At 45.4% G+C, this 19,632-nt stretch overlaps 1 protein-coding gene across 1 annotated transcript in view; it reads right to left on the bottom strand.

Annotated features, from left to right (window-relative positions):
• THBS1 (thrombospondin 1) overlaps positions 1-19,632 on the bottom strand; it is a 204,542-nt gene that overhangs the window by 45,604 nt on the left and 139,306 nt on the right. Inside the window, exon 16 of the mRNA XM_029600203.1 lies at positions 6,329-6,563. Within this exon, the coding sequence (XP_029456063.1) occupies positions 6,329-6,563 (235 nt within the window). The remainder of the gene's footprint in view (positions 1-6,328; positions 6,564-19,632) is intronic.

Here is a 19,632-nt window from a genome sequence, read left to right as displayed (position 1 = left end):
AGTACGTGGGTGGGTGGAAGAGGGTACTTTAATTTAAATTCGAAGGGTGTGTGAAATGTGTGGCTTCCCAAAGTAGCAGCCAGGAATCCGTGTTTTGGGAGGGTGGGTGAAGTAAGTGACATTGGCAGGCGTGTGGGTGGGGGTGTGTGGTGTGATGAGTGTGGATTTCTGTGTGTTATGAGGGAGTGTGAATGAAAGACAATAGCCCTGTGTGGGGGTGGGGTGGGGTGTGTGAGTGTGTGTGAAAGGTGTAAGAGGTTGCGCTTGCGCTGACGGCCACCAGATGTCGCTGTTTTGTGTAAGCAATTTTTAAACTTGTATTACCTGTCACAGGTGTAACCTATCTGTAATGTAAGTGTATAAGATCCTTCCCGTATGGGAAGTGAATATTGTGTGCAAATTTGAACGCATTCGGTTAAGCGGTTGGCGAGATTAGCGACGACGTACAAACTATTTAACATTTTTATTTATATAGATGATAGGCTCAAGTGGCCTTGGCATAGTTGATGACAAACCCTAGTAACTCCAACACCTGAATAGTTCTGCTCATTGATTCTGTAGCACCTCCTTCAGAGTGCTCTCGACCAACCAATAATCCAGTAGTTGAACACATACATTCCTAATTTGCACAGAATTGCAATGACCACTACAAGAAATTTTCTGTAAGTATATGGAGCTGACCTTTGACTGAGGAGAAATATGTGACATTGGAAGTAGTGATCCTGTCCTATGAATCTAAGATATTTTCTATGTCATAAAAATCTTAATGTGGGTGTTGCGTCCGACGGTCTCAGATGGCTTCGACCTCTGTGCCTCACCCTTCTCCTACTAAAGTTAGTAACTTCTGCTCCTTGCAGGTTTTGCTGCCAGAGGATGTGGTGAAAGCTGTTAGTGTAGCTGGGTTTTAAAAAGGTTTGGACAAGTTCCTGGAAGAAAAGTCCATAAATCATTATTAAGATGGACATGGGGAAATCCACTGCTTATCCTTAGAATAAGCAGCATGGAATCCATTTATCTTTTAGAATCCAGCCAGGTGCTTGTGACCTGAATTGGCCACTGCCAAGATACCAGGCTTGATGAACTGTTGTCTGACCCAGTATGGCAAATATTATGTTCTTATGAAATATTTCCAGGTCACAGAAAATATCTCAGATTTATGGCAGGGGCTCATCACCTTCAGTACCACATGCTGCCTTTTGGCCTCGTGTCAGCCCTAAATGTCCCACTATGATGATGGTGTGTCTACATAATCTGGGGGTGCATGTATTCCCCTACTTGGATGATTGGTTGGATAAGAGCACATATAAATTGTGTGCCATAGAATGGATGTGTAAAACCATCCATGTGTTGAACCTGTCATCTCAATTGGAATTTATTGGAATACTGCTAAACACTACTCAGGCAAATGTCTTCCTTCCACAACAAAGGGCTGCCACATTGATATCTGCAGTGGAAAGGATCCAAGTCAGTCAGCAGGTAACAGCATGGGACATGTTGAGGTTGTTGGGCCAATCCATGTTATTCCTCTGGCACACCTCATGAGGAGAGCACAATGGACCCTCATGTCACAGTGGTTGCAGGCCACTCAGGACCTTCAAGACACCATCCTCATTACACAGCTGGTTCATGGACTCCCTTACTGGTGGTGGAACAATTCCAAACTTACCAAAGTCATACCTTTACCATTTGCTTGTTACTGACCTCAAAATCTAATCTTCAGGTTATGGAAAGAATTTGGTGTTAGATTTGAGTGAAAAAAAAATTCTCTGGCTTCTCCAAATCCAAATGCCCCCCCCCCCCCCATCCCAAATATTTTGCATTGGACATCAGGCAAAGAACATTATTTAACTATATGGACAAATATACAGAGAAATGAGAAGAAAGGCTCCTCCCAGAAGCTGAGTTCCAATTCCATCTGACTTTCCTAAATAGGGCTGAATTTTCAAAGGAATTTATGCACATAAACCCCAGTTTTGTGTGTGTAAAAAGGCTGTTCTAAAATTGATCCAGGATCAATGTACAATAAAGTGCATGCATAACTGGACTGGAGAGTGGCGCTCTGAGGGCAAAGTTGGAATTTATATGTATACTTTTGATTTTTAACTCTCTGAAAATCAGGTATAACTGTGGGAGAGTTTGTGCACGTATCCGCCCGTTTATGTACTTGGGATGCACATTTATTTTTTTTATTTTTTTTTTTGTATTCACTGTTTTTTATTGGGTGATGCACAAACAGAGTAACAACAGACGTTGCTTAACAGTAGAGACACAAACACAGAAATACTATCAAAACAGGCAACGCACTGAGTAAACAATTATTACACCCTTTTTACAATCTGCAATGCTACCCATCCTCCCCCCCAAGATCCCCAGTATCCCTTCCCCCCACCCTCCCCCAAGAGACCGTAGAAAACCATGCGTAATCACCATTAACTCTGCCAGTACTCAGTAACAAGTATTAAGGACCAAACTTCTAGCTCTAGGAGGCAAGACTTGGAGGTAAGGCTCCCAAGTTTGCAGAAATAATTTTTTCCGGGTAGGTGAGCCACGGGCTGCGAGCTGTTCCATCTGCATGAGTCTATGAAAATGGATCCGCCAGGTCCAGAACGATGGCGGTTCCACCTCACACCAGTGGAGAAGCAACACCTTCTTCCCCACCAGTCCCGCCTTTTTAAGCAAGTTCCGAAGACCTGGCGTACGCACCAGATGATGACTAACACAGTGGAACAGCCAAAATGCACATTTATTTTTAAACAAATAAGGAATCTGATGAGAATGAGGATGTTTTTGGTCCAGTATGCTGAGTTCCAAAATGAATTGTCTAGTGTCCCCAAAAATAACTAAAAACGTTTGTTTAAATTGGTATTTGGATCCACGTGGGAAATGGCTGCCTAATCTCACCCAACCATTATTTTACACTGTATTTCATGTAATTTTTCATACTAAGGGGGTCATTTTCTATCCCTATCACACGCGAAAAGGGACTTTTCGCATGCGATAGCTAGATAGGGGTGGAGTCGGGGCGGAGTTGGGACTGGAAGAGGAGGAGTCTAGGTGGCGTCAGGGCAGATGCGGCAGTAACTTCACTGGCGGCAATAAGGTAAGACCCGTTATTGCCACCAGTAGCGTGCCCAATAGCGCCACCTTTCATGGTGGCGCTATTGGGTGCGAAAGCCGGTAGTGATAACACCGAGGTGGTGCAATCGCTGCCGGATTTCGCTGCCCGCCCCCCACTTCGCCCCCCCGCCCCCCATTACCATGGGATTCAGAAAGCCGTGCGCCATTAGAAAATCCAGGCCTAAATGTGGATGACCTTCTCCATGAGCAGATAAAGAAGCGTTTGGTCTCAATGACAAGTGTTAGTATCCTTGATGTCTTGCCTTACAATCTGTGTAAGTTTTGGAGTACATTGGGACTTCTGCATGAGAAGTTGGGGCAGCAATTTTAGGGAAAGTTACTCTGTGAAGCACTATTTATCACTATATATGTGCCTGAGTTTGCTCTGCAGAAATAGGTAAAACTTTCTTACCCTCAGTCCTGTGAGTGTTCATTCCCCAGCTGCTGATGTCTGAATGTAAAGCTGCAGCATTTGGTGGTGAGTGAACTTCGTGGGCAAGCATGTGGTGAGTACGGTTTTCTGGAGAGCGATTTCCCAGACCCCTGCTGCTCATTCCAGAGGGCGACGGGGGTGAGAAATATAATAGTTTGACTTCTATGGGAAAATCTTGTTTGCAGTGTGCTTGAGGGCCTTTGTAATTCGGCATGTGTCTTTGCTAAACCGGAAGCCCCGCTCTTTCTAGCTGCACTCTGACACTGAGCTCTCTGACTGCAGTGATAAACTGATTTATGTGTAATGGACCCTCTGGTCTCATTACCAGTAATGCCCTGGGTTAACTCCTTTAGCTAGGGACAAGGTAGGTTACAGAGTGAGGGGAGGCACCATTCATGTGCAGCTCCTCCCTTTGAGGGTGCTGGAATGGTCATCCCCTTTGAAAGGATTTTAAAGGAGCTTTCTCCTGAGACCTCTGGGGACAGTGTATTTGAGTTTGGAGGTTTGGAAGAAGTTTGGAGGGTTTTTTCCTCTGATTTGGATTTTTGGCCTACCTGGGAACTTGGGCTCAATTTGCCCTGTGGTCCCTAGGTCGGGTCAGGGACTCCATGCTGTATTCCACTCCTTAGGTGCAGGGTGGTTTGTCCTGGGCTGTTTTGGAGATTTTAAGATTTTTATTTGTAAGAAGACTGTGAAACCCCGAGGTGTTTGCTCAGGGAGAGGTCTTGGGGAAAAGTCTTCTTGGAGAGCCCTGGATAGGGAAGATCTGCAGAGGAATGGTGGTGACTTGTTGCAGTGTCTTCTGCTGTTACTAAATCAGTTTTTGAGCAAAGGACATTTTGGTTGAAAGACCTGGGAGGAATTTTGGCTGCCTTTCTTCCTGCCCATTGGAAGGAACATCTGGAGCTGCTTGTTCCTGAGAGGATCCCTCCCATCAGGGATTCAATAAAGTGAGAGAAGGACGAAGAGCAAATATCTAACTGTGAGTAAAGAGCCAATTGAGACCACTGAGGACACCCATCTGGAGTCTTCACCCCTAGGGGGAGAGAGAGGTTTTAACTCTCTGTGCAGAGACACCAATTATACCTTTTACCAGGATACCCGGCCTACCTGGGAACTCCACTTGATCAAGCCCTGGAGAGGGATGCTTTCCTGGCCCTGGTAACCTAGACCCATGCACAGAGGGTCTAAACAAAGAGAAATTCTGTGGTGCTGAAGACGGAGTTTTTTGTGCCATATATCACCTGATCAGACATCAGTAAAGTCTTTTATTTTGTTAACTAAACAAAAGCCTCCAGTATATTCTTTGTGGCACTCACAGCACCCACAGTGAAGGTAAACTACCTCGCTCCCAGGGTTAAAGATTAATGAGTCACCCTTGCAGTCCAGGCCCTGAAAGAACAATCTTTCACCCCACCAAAAAAAGGATTCAGGCTTTAGGGTTAAGAGACAGTGTACTAGCTAGCCAGGAGTGCTTCCAGCCCCCAAAAGACAGTAAATTCTTTTATGGCCCATCAGAGTGTAGTCAGCACCCCAGGATGGGGTTACCTATGTTTGGAGCTTATCTGTGAATAAACAGGTGTTGCAATTTAGTTGTGTACAATAAACTGATTAGGAATCAAGAAGGCAGATGTTTAGGGTACAAGGTCCTTTACTTTGGAATGATCTCCCTGAATTTCTAAAATTCGAACAGGATTATTTATGCTTTAGGAAACTATAAAAATCCTTTCTTTTTACTCTTCCTTTTTCTGGTAATGGAATATCTTGGGCACATACTCTCTAAAGTAAAAAAAAAAAAATGCCCTCATGTCTCAACTCTGCCCAACTTCATCCCTGGAATGTTTGTTGCTACTTTATGTAAAAGTGCACAAAACAATGTTTTATGCATGCAAACTTCAGCCCTTAAATAGAAGTGTATAGTCAAAGATTTATCATATTGACTAGAACAGTAATGCAATGTAACTGCCCCAAATATTTATAATCTCACATTTTTCTCAGAATTGAAGAATACATTTTAAAGAGGCAAACTAATAATCGTTGGTTAGGTGGGGGTTTAAATTGTGTAGCCGATGCATTCATTGATAAACCAAATGGAAAGGAGACTGGAAATGATGGGCAAGACTAGAGGCTTTCCCCTTTCCTTTGCATAAGTCTTTTTTTTTTTTTTTTTACTGGATGCATAAGAAGTGCCACGCTGGGTCAGGCCAAGATCTATCAAACCCAGCAGTCTATCTCTGACAGTGGCCTGTTTGAGTTACAAGTACACGTCAGATCCCCAATAGTTGAACTATACCTTTAATCTCACTCTCAGGAATAAGTACTGGCCTTCCCAAGTCTAGCTGGCTAGTAACTGTTTACGGACTTTTTTTTTCAAGAACTTGTCCAATCCTCTTTTGAGCCTCAATATGTTAGTTGCCTTACTCACCTCAATTCAAACAAAATTGCCTCAGGAAAAATACCAACAGCAGTTTGCACCTGCTTTTTTCTTACACACATAGATATAAAAATGTAAATTACATATGTGATATCCCTTCCCTGACCTAAATACCCATCTCCTCAGGCCCATCTACTATTAACTCTGCTAAAATTATGCACATTGTTGACTTCTCCATATAATTTTATTTGGGTATGGGCTGGGCAATTTGCAGTCAGTTTATCCAGGTAAAATTGGTACCTACTGGGGTCAATGGTTTCTGAAAATTGCTGTCTATTTCTAGAGTTGCATACTAAAAATTATATGAGACAATTAAATGCTAATGCTTTTTGTTATGCTCTTACCATTGGTGTCAGTCTGATTTGGGTTGAAGACCAACCTGCAGTTATCCTTATCATCAGGGATTCCATCATTATCATCATCATGGTCACAGGCATCACCTTTGCCATCTCCATCATGATCAGCCTGATTGGCATTTGGAATATAGGGGCAATTATCCAGATTATTTTGATGGCCATCTTCATCTATGTCCTCATTGCTATCACACTTATCGCCAATGAGGTCAGAGTCAGAATCAGTCTGGAAAGAAGATCACAAGAAAGTTCATTCAAATATTCCCTGCAATACAGTAATGAGAGAGACAGAGTGTGCAATTATGCATATATATATATGTGAGAGGCTTAGCCATGAGTTTTCTATAGGACAAACTTTTTTCCTGCATAATGGTGTGCAAAATGAGTATAACTGTGACTGAAAATAAACATATGCATATTTGAAAAACCAGCAGTTTAAAACTGTCACGGCACGATTTTAAAAGGGCCACGCGCGTAAATAACGGGGGTTACGTTTGTGACCAGGCCTTGCGCGCACTGTGAGCATTTTCGGAAGGGTCCAGCCATGCGCATAACCCCAACTAAGTGCCGAAGTGCCTGGCCCCTCCAAAGGGACAGGATGGGGGTGGGGTCTGGGCAGGGAGGGGCGGAGCAGGCCTGGACAGCACCATTAGACGCTGTCCCGGGGAACAATGTGCTGGCAGCCGGCTGGCACACGGAGATTACTTCTACTCCAGAGGATTAATAAGTACTAAAATAAAAAATTTGGGGATAGTTAGGTTAGATTTAGGGGTGGGGAAGAGGGAGGAAGCTTATATAGGGGGGTAAGGATGTTCCCTCCCATTCTGCACATTAATGTGCGTGCGGCCATCGGATTTTATAAAATGTGTGCACCAGCACGTGCATGTTATAAAATTGGTGCGTCCATGTGTTTCTGCCACTTTTAAGATTGACCCCTAAATTAGAATAAGCTGCTCGTATACCATACCCTCTTATTTCTATAACTGGAGTTACATGGGAGAAACTATGCATGTATATTTGGAAATTTGATTGTATGTGCAGTTTTTTTATGCCATTAGGAACACCTAATTTAAAAACCACCAGAGTCCTGCCAATTAAAGGTTACCAGGGAAACACATAAAGAAGCCTGTCCATTGGCCAAGTCTGAATGAGAGCATCAGTCCTACTGGAGGCCCCATTCCTTCCTCCAGCTGAAGAACTTGTCTGCTTTGGAATTCCTGTGAGTCCCCATGATGTCCTTGTAAGGGAGCTCCCAGAAGCATACTATCAACTGAAAGGCTTCCCAACTGACTTCCCACTCTTGGGATCTAAAATGTTCCTGCTGAGAAGTTTGCCTGAACATTTTCTGTTCCTGCAATGTGAACTGCTGAGAACTGAAGATTTTGTTTTGCCCAAATAAACAGAAGGCTTAGCTTTAGAAGCACCACTGCTCTCTGTGCCCCTTTACTTGTTTACATATGCTTCTGCTGTGACATTGTCTAAGAACACTCAAACTGACGCTCTCTTCACTAGGAGTAGAAATTGAACAAGAACCAATATGTTGGCCCTGGTCTCCAGCCTCCTTGGTCCACAGACCCTGCAACACTTGGCCACAACAGTGAGCTCCCCAGTCCACCAGGCTCATGTCTAATGTGAGCACAATCCAACTGAGAAGCTCTAGAGGCCTTTGACAGATTCACTAAAACTGACCACCCAAAAGGCTCTCCCTTATGGATGACTGTGACGGATCACAAGAAGCTCTATTTAGTCCCTGCACAAAAGGCAGAGGCTTAAAACCTTATGGCAGACCCTGTTTGGATCAAAATAAGGCTAAAACTAACATGGCTGTCCTATAGACTACATTTCCCAGCTCTCCTACTAACTTAGCTTCTGCGGAAATCCAAGCAAGAAGGAGCTGAGACTGGGTGGAATCAGTATACACAAGCAACAAGATATCAGGTGCTATGAATGGAGGAGTCTTTGCAGTAGCCAAGGAGGACAACAGCAAAGGAACAGCAAAAGGCAAGAGGGAAGCACAACTTATCAGCTCACCAAAATGGAGAAGATTTCTGAAGAGTAAAAGTCAGAGGTTGGACCTATGAATACCCCCAGAGCGCAAGTTAATTTATTCTTTAAAGCTATTAAGAGGGAGACATTATTCTCCTATTTAATGAGGCTGGGAGAAACTTTGGGGAATGATGAGAAACTTTGCAGAGATTCTGTGGGAGATCAGATATGGAAAGAAGGAAAGGGCATCTCATCTTAAGTAGCAGTGTCAGTAAAACGTTCTCTGTCTCTATCTGCTAGAGGGCAGGCAAAACCCAGGTGTCTGGACTGATCTGTGGTACTACAGGAATGAAAATTAGCAGGTAAGACCAATTTTCCTTTTTCTGGCAACTCTACCATTTTTATTCAAGTATCTCCTTACTGTGCATGATGAAACACCCACACCACTTTGTTTCAGAGAAGCCAGTATTTCAGTAGAAGTTGCTTGTGGGTTTTTCTTTGCATCCTAACCAATTATCCTGCCAGTTGTGTCTGAAATCTTTCTTGGTCTACCTTGATACTAGCAGAACCCATAATTTTCCACTTTTTGACCAGAGTTTAAATAGTTTGGCATTTTCAAATCTTTGGATTTGTTTTTATATCCTTTTTTATATCCTTTTCCTGATTTATAAAATTGAGCGACTTTTGCTCACAGATCCTTTGACAGTTCTTTTACTTTCCCCATGCTTCAATAACCACCATAGTCAGTGCAGCCCTGGCTGAAATGCACAAGGGTTTCTCAAGAGCTAAGAAACTCATTGACTATTTATACACAGACACTAACTACAGTTAAACAAGGCACAGGTGTGGATATCTACCCTTTCATTACTTCTCAATCTGTGTGTGTCAACTTGAGTATAAATTATCAGCCCAAACTGTTACGGTCCTGGGCCGTGCCCCGGGACCTCCACTCACCTCCCGGCCTGGTCCGGCCGCGGGAGTTCCTCCACTTCGGCCCCAAAGGCCTGAAACACAGCCTACCGCAGCGCTCTCCCTGCAAGGGAGATGCCGACGACGATCCGCGACTGGCCACGCCACCTAGTTGCTGCATTGGATCTTGGATCATCTCTTTTACTTCTGGCTTCCGACCCAGCTTCGTCCATTGACTTCATCTTCGCTCCCGCTCCTGGTTTTGGTTTGACTTCTGGCTTCTGACCTGGCTCCGTCCACAACTCTGTTTCTAACTTCCGCCCCTGGCTTTGATTTCGGATCTCTGACTTCTGGCTTCTGACCCTGCTTCATTCCTGGACTCGACTTCTCTTCCCTCTGCCTCTTCAGGGATACGGTTCTTGTTGGCCCAGGGGATTCTCCTAAGTCCCAGTGGCTCGGGCTCTCATGGGTTCCTCCCAGGGGAGCCACGGGCTTCCGAGGGTGAAGACTCTTCCAGCCTCCTGGGCCCTACCGACCTCATCGAACATCTCTTCGACCGCTTCCTGGATCCTTGGTTGCAGAGGGTCCCACCTAAGTCCAAGAGGTCCGGGTCCCTACGGGCTCCTCCTGGGGGGACCTCGGACTTCCAGTGGTGAAGTCTTCTCCGGAGTCTCTCGTCAGCGCCACCTCCCGGCTGCAACACTCACTGTGGGTCCCCACAGTGCAACATCTGCAGTCTCAGCCGGCCCAAGGGTCCACGACCATAACACAAACATTCAAGGGTATGTAAACTTTTGAACAGGACCATTTTATTATTTCCCTTATGGCTATTGTTTGTGCTATTCTGCGACACATATTAGTTTTAATATGAAACATTAAAAATAGTAGATGTGTTTGTCTGATCACTCATGTTTTCTTAAAATGCTACACATCTTACAAATTCTGTCAGTGGTATGTAAACTGAGCACAACTGTATATTATCTTTCAATGGGACTTTATCTGACCCCTCCTACCAGTCAACAGTAGCTATCATCTACCCATAGGATGTTCCTATGTCAGCAAATAGTAAAGCTACATGCAACCTAAATGGTTCACATATTTTGGGAATGTTACAATAGAAATCTCTTACATGGAATGCCTCTTTGTAACATAGCTAAAAGTATGTGTGAACTGTTATCCAAGCAGAAGAGGACAATTTAAAGATGTTAGTTTAACCAGGAAAATGGCTTTGATAATTTCCATCAGAATAGGAGAAAAGCCTTAATGAATCAAGCCCCAAGAGGCAACATAGTTACTATCTTTGAATACTTGAAAAGTTAGATTGTGGACCAGATTGAGAGAGGGCACAGATTTTAGGATAGAACTTTATTGATTGGATCATAAAGTAATAACAATTAGGGATGTGAATCGTTTTTTGACGATTTAAAACAATCGTCAGATATATTTTAAATCGTCAAAAATCGTTAGAGCCGCGATACAATAGCAATTCCCCCGATTTATCATCAAAAAATCATAAATCGGGGGAGGGGGGAGGGCGGGAAAACTGGCACACCAAAACAACCCTAAAACCCACCCCGACCCTTTAAAACAAATCCCCCACCCTCCCGAACCCCCCCAAAATGTTTTAAATTACCTGGGGTCCAGTGGGGGGGTCCCGGCGTGATCTCCCGCTCTCAGGCCACGGCTGCATTAATAGAAATGGCGCCGGTGGCCCTTTGCCCTTACCATATGACAGGGCAAAGGTAGCACCGACGCCATTTTGGTTCCTGTCACCCGACGTCACGAGTGCAGGAGATCGCTCCCGGACCCCCGCTGGACCCCAGGGACTTTTGGCCAGCTTGGGGGGGGGTCTCCTGACCCCCTCAAGACTTGCCAAAAGTCCAGCGGAGGTTCGGGCGCGACCTCCTGCACTCGGGCCGTATTGCCAATATTCAAAATGGCGCCGGCGTTACTTTTGCCCTCACTATGTCATACGACATAGTTTTGGTGTGCCGGTTTTCCCGCCGATTTACGATGTGACGATTTTTTAACAAAAAAAACCATGACGATCAGATTTCCCTCCCCCCCCAGCCAAAATCAATCGTTAAGACAATCATCACACGATTCACATCCCTAATAACAATTGCTGTGAATGTAAAGTGGAATTCTATTTACTTCGGTGCAATAAAAAAGAAAATATCATACATTATATGAGGCAAATAAAGCACATTAAAAATTGGGTATGTTTAGGAAAATAAACAAATAGGTGGCAATACTATATAAGTCTCTGATGAGGTATCACCTGGAAAACTGTTTCTGGAGACTGTATCTCAAAAAGGATGGAGACAGGATGATAGGGATGTGCATTCATTTAAAATGAATGTTAAATCTGAAAGAAAGACCCCCTTTTGTTTCCTTCATGGGCCCCTGAAAACAAATGTGTCTCTTCCCATGAATGAAATGTTTGTTTGTCATTCATTTCATTCCCATAGACTATAATAGCACCATTATGGGGCATGGAGCCATTCTACTCTATGGATCCGTCCTAGGTGGTCATGTGGGAATTTCCATAGCAATCAGCCCTTGCCTGTGACTCATGTGTGATGTCAGAGAGTAACTGAAATTTGTTGGCAAGGAAATCAGAATGACAACATAATTGAACATATCAGTATGAAGCATTTTTCCAAATCAATGAATTGCTACTCTGTGTGGCTGATCCTTACTTCTGAGCATGTGCAGACTTTGCAAAAATCCTTGTCAACTCAAGGAAAAAGTGCTTTTGCTGTTGTGTTGAGCTCTGTGTCCCATAGTTTTCAGAATCAACAGTGCTGAGTTTCTAGTTTAACATTAGAAACATTTAAAATTCTTTTGGCTGCTGTAATCTGTACAGTTTTTGTTTTTACATCTTACTGTCACTCCAACTGACAAAGGAAGGCTTGTGGTTTTTTTTTTTTTTTTTGGTTTTTTTTTAACAGCCTTCCTCTCCCCTTCTGGGGAAAGTTTGTAGAAGTGACTGATTTTGGATCAGTTGCAGGGAACCAGCATCAGCTACATTAGCTATGCCATACAGTGCCCAAGACAGAGAAGCTTTTATTTCTCTGTCTGGATTTGTACAGTGCACCAGAGTTGTCAGTGCATCTACAAAGCAGGCAGTCACCAGTCACAGATACAGATACAGCCACTTTGAGGATCTTGTTGTTGTACTATGATGAACGCACTAAAATATTTTATGTCATCTGTGCTGTGTGTGTGCACTAGTGTAAAGAGTAAAATATTATAGTGCACTGTCTCTGTGTATATAGTCATTCACCCTTGCATACAGAGTGATCACTTCAGTCAGTGTCAGTACTACACATTCACTTCATTTAAATTAATAAAGATTCAAACATCTATTCTGCCCAGTACTCAGGCACTGCACCTGGGAAAATCCCATCATGCCAGGCAAAGGTAGAGGCCAATCCAAGCCCACAGTTGATAGAGGATTTTGTATGACAACAGTGAATCCCCCAACAAAAATGAAGAGGGATTTTTTTCAAATAAAAAATGTCAGGAGATGCAGGCAGGCCAAGCTATAAAAAAAATTGAAATTTGGGGAGGATATACAGCACCAGCTATGTCTCTGCCAGACCCTGTTGTGTCAGAGGAGAGGGAAAGGGCAGGTACTGGGAGCAGGGCACTACCAGTGCCATTGGAAGTAGAAGTTCAAGTCCTAAAACCTAAAGCATTAGCAGCTCAATCCATTAGTGTGGACGAGGCAGCTTCTTCTTCTGAATCTGAGACAAAAGCATCTCCCTGTAAAAGATTCCCAAAATCAGAGCTGGGAGAGCTGTTAGCTGAAGATCCTTTATTAGGAGGATTAGTTAGTACTGAGTTAGCCTCCATTTCAGTGATGGAGGAGAGAAAGGCAGGAGCTGATGTTGATAAGGGAGAGCAGGCAACAGTGCAGAAACAGAGGATGAGTGAATCCTCTGCCACAGTTTCCCATGGTCTATCTGCCTCCACCACCACTTCTGTCCCAGCATCATCTACCCACAAGGATGCAGACAGAGGCAAGAGATCATGAAAGAAATCTGTGATATGGAGGTACTTTCAAATGAGAGAGGACCCAGACTTTGCTCAGTGTTTCCACTGAGATCCTCTGCCTGCTTAGCCCCAAACACCAATACTGGGGCATGACACTACTGAGATCATCTGCCTACTTTCCTCAATCACCACCACTGGATCAAGACTCCACTGAATTCTAGGGATGTGAATCGTTTTTGAACGATTAAAATTATCATCAGATAATTTTAAAATCGTCCAAAATCGTTAGAGTGCACGATACAATTCAAATGCCCCCGATTTATCGTCAGGGGCATTTGTATTGTATCGATAAATAGGGCGCGAGAAAACCGGCACACCAAAAAAACCCTAAAACCCACCCCGAACCTTTAAAACAAATCCCCCACCCTCCTGAACCCCCCCAAAATGTTTTAAATTACCTGGGGTCCAGTGGGGGGGTCCCTACACGATCTCCCTCTCTCTCTGGCCACGGCTGCGTTGAGAAATGGCGCCGGTGGCCCTTTGCCCTTATCATGTGACAGGGCAAAGGTAGCGCCGGCGCCATTTTGGTTCCTGGCTCCCGACATCACGCATGCAGGAGATCGCCCCCGGACCCCCGCTGGACCCCCAGGGACTTTTGACCAGCTTGGGGGGGGCCTCCTGACCCCCACAAGACTTGGCAAAAGTCCAGCAGGGGTCCGGGAGCAACCTCCTGCACGTGGGCTGTATTGCCAATCTTCAAAATGGCGCCGGCACTACCTTTGCCCTCACTATGTCATACGTGCGATGAGCCAGCAACCAAAATGGCGCCGGCACTACCTTTGCCCTGTCACATGATAAGGGCAAAGGGCCACCGGCGCCATTTCTCAACGCAGCCGTGGCCAGAGAGAGAGGGAGATCGCGTCGGGACCCCCCACTGGACCCCAGGTAATTTAAAACATTTTGGGGGGGTTCGGGAGGGTGGGGGATTTGTTTTAAAGGTTCGGGGTGGGTTTTAGGGTTTTTTTGGTGTGCCGATTTTCCCACCCTCCCCCGATTTACGATTTTTAACAATTTAAAAAAAAACAAAAAACCACGACGATAAGATTTCCCTCCCCCCCCCCCCCCCAGCCAAAATCGATCGTTAAGACGATCGATCACACGATTCACACCTCTACTGAATTCCTCTATCTGCTTTGCCTCAACAACTGCTTGGGGTGAAGCAGGGAGAAGTTAGTGGACTCATGCCTCAGTGGTGGTGGTTTGTCAAACACCACAACTGGGGCACAACTGCACTGATTTTCTCTGGCTGCTTTGCCACAATCACAATCACTGGGATTAACTCCACTGAGTTCTTTGACCTCCTTTGCTTCAAACACCACCACCGGGGCCTAATGTATCCTGCATCTGCCTGCCTTGCTCCAACCACAACCACTGGAGCATGCCATGCTCCAACCACAAACACAACCACTGGGGCCTGATACTTCCAGCTTTAGCATGCCATGATCCAACCATAACCACTGTGGCCTGACACTTGCAGCTTCATCATGAATTGCTCCAACCATAACCACTGAGGCCTGACACTTCCAGCTTCAGCATGCCATGCTCCAACTATTACTCGTGGGGGAATTCTGCGCAAAAAAATTTAAAATTCTGCATACAAAAACTTAAAATTCTGCAAAATTTATATTGGTCAAAATAACACAATATACATGACAGTCTTTAAGTAATCACTCAACAGAAGCAACTGTTTAGGATTTCGGTTTTAATTAATTTTACATATTTTCTCATATTGTTTCACAGGAACTGAATGAAAATAATATACCGGTGACATAGTGATCTGTCATCTTCATTCCCCTTGAAAAAGACTCCTTGTGAGTCGAAACATGGACCATGTCGGGGTGGATAATGGAAGTATACCTTTTTGATATTTGAATGACCACTCATGTGGCTGAATACTTGTTGATTATTAGTGGGTTACTAACCGGTAGTAAGTCTACAGATTTTGAGAAATATATGAGCTGCTTTGATAAATTTTGCATTTTCATGGTTTAGAGATTATTTGATTAAATAAAGTATGTTCGTTGGAGTGAGGGTTGGGTAGACAGGAGACAATAAATGATTAAAAACCATTTGAGCTCACAGGCTGATTACTGCCTGCGGCCCATTGAGGGCGAGAGACAGCAGATCGAGAACTGGTTGTGAGCACTTCGCCTATGATATTGTCTCCAGTCTAGTTTAATATATGGTTGGGTGAATAGTTAAGATACTATTTCCCTCTCTTATAGTGTTCACACTGTGCTTGCGTGAGTAGTCTTTAAGTAATTACATTTTAAATTAATACAGAAAAAAGTTATTACTTTAGAGATGCAGAATTTTAAATATTTTGAGCAGAATTTCCCTAGAAATTCACTGTAAGAGTGTCCCTTCCACTCGCTCTCCCTACTCCCCTGGCTACTTTACCCTCTCAGGCCCCAACTCCTCCACCTGCCAGTATCTCTCCCCTCCACCTCTAGGCTCAACCCCTTCCACTCTATCGCCAGTCCTAGAGTTTGACCTCATTCTTGGTACTGCTCCTCACACAGGCTCCCTCTGTCCCTCCCTCCCTCACACACATGCTCCCTCTCTCTAGTACACATACACACACCCTCATACAGGCTCCCTCACTCTCTCGCACACACACATCCCCCCCTCATACAGGGTCCCTCTCTCTTGCATACACAGCCACACAAGCTACCTATCTGTCTCACGCATACATCCTGTTAATGTTCGTGGACCCTTGTGCTGGTTAGGACAGAGGATAGAGTGCTGTAGAGGTCCACAGCAAGTGTCCCAACCAGGAGGCGGCTCGTAGACTCGGAGCAAGCTGAGACTCTGGACTCCGGTGGAGCCCTATGCGACCAAGGACTCAGTACCCCGTGGGAGGACGGACGACGCTGGACTCTGGTGATTTAAGAGTCTTCACCCTGGAGACCGGCACTCCCCCAGGAGGAGCCCTTAGGAGTCCAGCCGCTGGGACTTTTGGAGATTCACCCTGGAAGCCAAAGTCCCCCCAGGAGAAGCCCGTAGGGACTAGGCCGCTGGGACTTAGGCGACTCCTGAAGGTTGAAGATGGTCTGGACGCAGGCGCCTCCTGCAGGTCGTGGGTTCCAGACAGCTGGCGCCTCCAGCAGGTCGTAGATAGTCTTTGAAGAGAATCCAAAGACTGGTCCAGGAGTCGGAGAGGCTGGTCCAGGAGTCGGAGTCCAAAGAGCGGTCCAGAGCCAGTCCAGGGGTCGGAGTCCAGAGAGCGGTCCAGAGCCAGTCCAGGGGAGTCCAGAAGAGTCAATCAGCAAGGAGGGCAGAGCAGAAGCGAGACGAAGAACCAGAGCCAAGGATGAAGCGGAGAGGAGTCAGGAGCCAAGCCGGGTCGGAACGAAGACAATCAGGAACGCAGCAACAACAACCGGAGACCAGGAACCTTGTTGCAAGGCACTGGAGGGATCTAGATGCAGAGTACTTATACCCTGAAGGCGTCTGACATCATCCACAGCTGCAAAGATGATTTTCCCGCGCTGGCCCCTTTAAGGGGAGTTCCTCCCCACGCGCGTCAGGGGGCGGGGCCAGCCGCGCCGAGCCGTCGGCGTCTCTCCCGAGGAGGGAGAGACGCGCTGGAGGGCCTGCAGGCCCTAGGACGCGTCGAAACGGCCCGGGCTGCCCCTGAGGTAGGTGGAGGGACCGGGGTACGGCCCAGGACCGTAACACATCCTCACACAGGCTTCCTATGTCTCTCTCTCATGCACCCCTTCACACAGGCTCTGTCTCACACATACATAATCCCTTCACACAGGCTAGCACCCTCACATACACACGATCCCTTTTTCATACACACGTGTGCCCAATCTCTCACACACATACACACTCCTTCACAATCTCCTCATATAGGCTCCCTCTCTCTGGCACCCACCCTCAAGCATCCCCTCTACCATCCCTCTCACCTCCCATGCTCTTTCACACCCTCCTGTTCACCCCCCTGCTCTCCCTCTCACCCTCCCCTCCCCTCTCTCACACCCCCTCCCCGCTCTCACACCCCTCTCCTCTCACACACATACACATTCACTCTCACGGGGCTTTCATCTTCGCCGTGAGTGGAACACACTCTGTTTGTGGCACAAGGGGGCCTTAATCTTCGCTGTGAATGGCGCATGTCCCGCGGCACATGGGGGGGCCTTCATTTTTGCCGCGAATGGTGCACGCCGAGGCCTTTATCTTTGCGTGTGCTGCGAACAGCATGCCGGGATCTCCTCTGCCATTTTCTGCACAGAAAATGGCAATTCTACATAGGGAGAGAATTCTGCGCAAATTTTGCACTCCGCAGTAGTGCAGAATTCCCCCAAAACTAAACTATATCCACTGTAGCCTGACATATCCTGCATCAGCCAGCCATGCTCCAACCACAGTCACAGGGACCTTTCTTTCTGCCACTGTTCATTTCTGGGATACTCTAGCTCTTATATCTTGAGGTGTTCTTGCCAGTCTCGGGGCTGCTGTGCACCTGCCAGGTGCTTTTGAAATCTTGATACCATTCTTTCTGATTCTTGGTCCCTTTATTAGTGCCTTGGGATTTTTCCTGCCACCTTCATGGTGCCATAGGATACCGATGCCACTTTTGGTTCCACTTTGCCTCTCGTGATGCATTCAAGTGTTCCTTTCATTACTGCTGGATTCCTCTTTATACACCTTGCAGTGTTCTTGTTCCTTTTGCTGCTTCGTTGCTGCTCTCATGGTGCTTTGGAGAACTCATGCCAATGCTGTCATCCCCTTGCCCAGCCTTAGACTATTTATGCCATTTTTGTTTCCTCTTTGCCACAGTCTAAGTATATTGAAGTTCTTTCCTCCTTTTGATCATTTCTTTCCACAAGGTTCATTAGAAATGATCAGAAAACCACTATTCTGGAGCCCAAAATAGACTGCAAAGCTTACCCCATTGATTTTAATGGAAAACAAATAAACTAATGAAACAAATAAATGATTTTATTTTTTTCATTTGAAAACTAATGAAATGAATTTGGGTTCCAACGAAAGAAATGAACAAACCAAAATTCATTTTTTGCTTCTGTTCATCCCTACTGGATGGAAACGGTCTAGAGAAAGGTGACCAAAATGGTGTGGGGTTTGCATGAAAAGACTTATGAGATGAGATTGAAAGACCTAAATATGTATCCCCTGTAGGAGAAGAGGGGCGAGGGAGATATTATGCAGAACTCTAAATGCTTAAACATTATTCCTGATGCATGGGATGAAGCCTTTTCCTTTGGAAAGAAAGCTGTAGCTTACATGATGCTCCAAGGGGGCAGGAACAACATCAGGAAATATTTTTTCACAGAAAGGTTGGTGAATGCATGGAATGCCCTCTCGGAAGAAGTAGTTAAGACAAGAATGGTAATGGCATTCAAAAGGGCATGGGATAAACACAGGTGATCCCTAAAGGCTAAAGAATGGAATTGAAGAAAAGGGGTAACCTGCACAGAACAGAAAATACTAAGCTTAACAGAAGGCATTGAGGGGGTGGAGGTAACCTGCACAGAGCAGCAGTTACCCTTCACAGAAGGCACTAGGGGGTAACCTGCATGGAGCGGCAGTTACTACCCTAAAAAGAAAAAGCCTGCCTGGCAGACTGGATGGACCATTGGGTCTTTTTCTGCCATCATTTAATAAGTTATTATGTTACTATATTTAAATAATGCATGAACATAAGAACATATTTATTGCTTCATGCATTTATTTTATCACATTGTGTATTATTTTCTTGGACTATAAATGCCAGCATCCTGCAGTTGTTCTTTTGAGGGTGTTTTAGGCATTGGTGGAGTGAGGAGTTAGGAGAGAGGACAGTGATTTGTTAATTGATTATGTGAGTGAATTGTCTTGTCTTTTGGTTGTTTCCTCTGTGTTTAACTTTCCCATTATCTGGTGTCTTTTCCTGAGGGTGAAAGAAGTTCATGAGTACTTGTTCTGTCTATCTGTCTGTCCTCTTTTGTTTAGCGAGTGAAAGAAAGTAGTGTACGTGTGCATGACAAATGTGAGAAATGAGAGTGACAGGAGTGAGCAAGGGCATGAAAGGCATGTGCAGAGAGCGAGTGAGGTTAGGGAGGGGAGAGGAGAGATGGATCAGGCAAGGAGGAAGGACCAGGAGAAGCAGAGGGAGGAAGAGGAAGGCCAGATTAGTAAATGGGAAAGTGGTGGCAGAGAGGACCAGCAGAGGAGTAGAGGCAGGGAAGTGGGTAGAAATATGAAGAGGAGGGAGGCAGACAGAAGAAGAAGACAGGAGAGTCAGGAGGGAGGAGAAAGTCAGGTGATGTAGTGAGAGCACAGAGAGAGGGAAGGGCAGTGAATAGAGCAGGTACAGGAGGAGGGGGAGG

The sequence above is a fragment of the Rhinatrema bivittatum genome, chromosome 4 (genome assembly GCF_901001135.1).
Source record: "Rhinatrema bivittatum chromosome 4, aRhiBiv1.1, whole genome shotgun sequence".
Taxonomy (NCBI): Eukaryota; Metazoa; Chordata; class Amphibia; order Gymnophiona; family Rhinatrematidae; genus Rhinatrema; species Rhinatrema bivittatum.
This window is presented reverse-complemented; position numbering and strand designations above follow the sequence as displayed.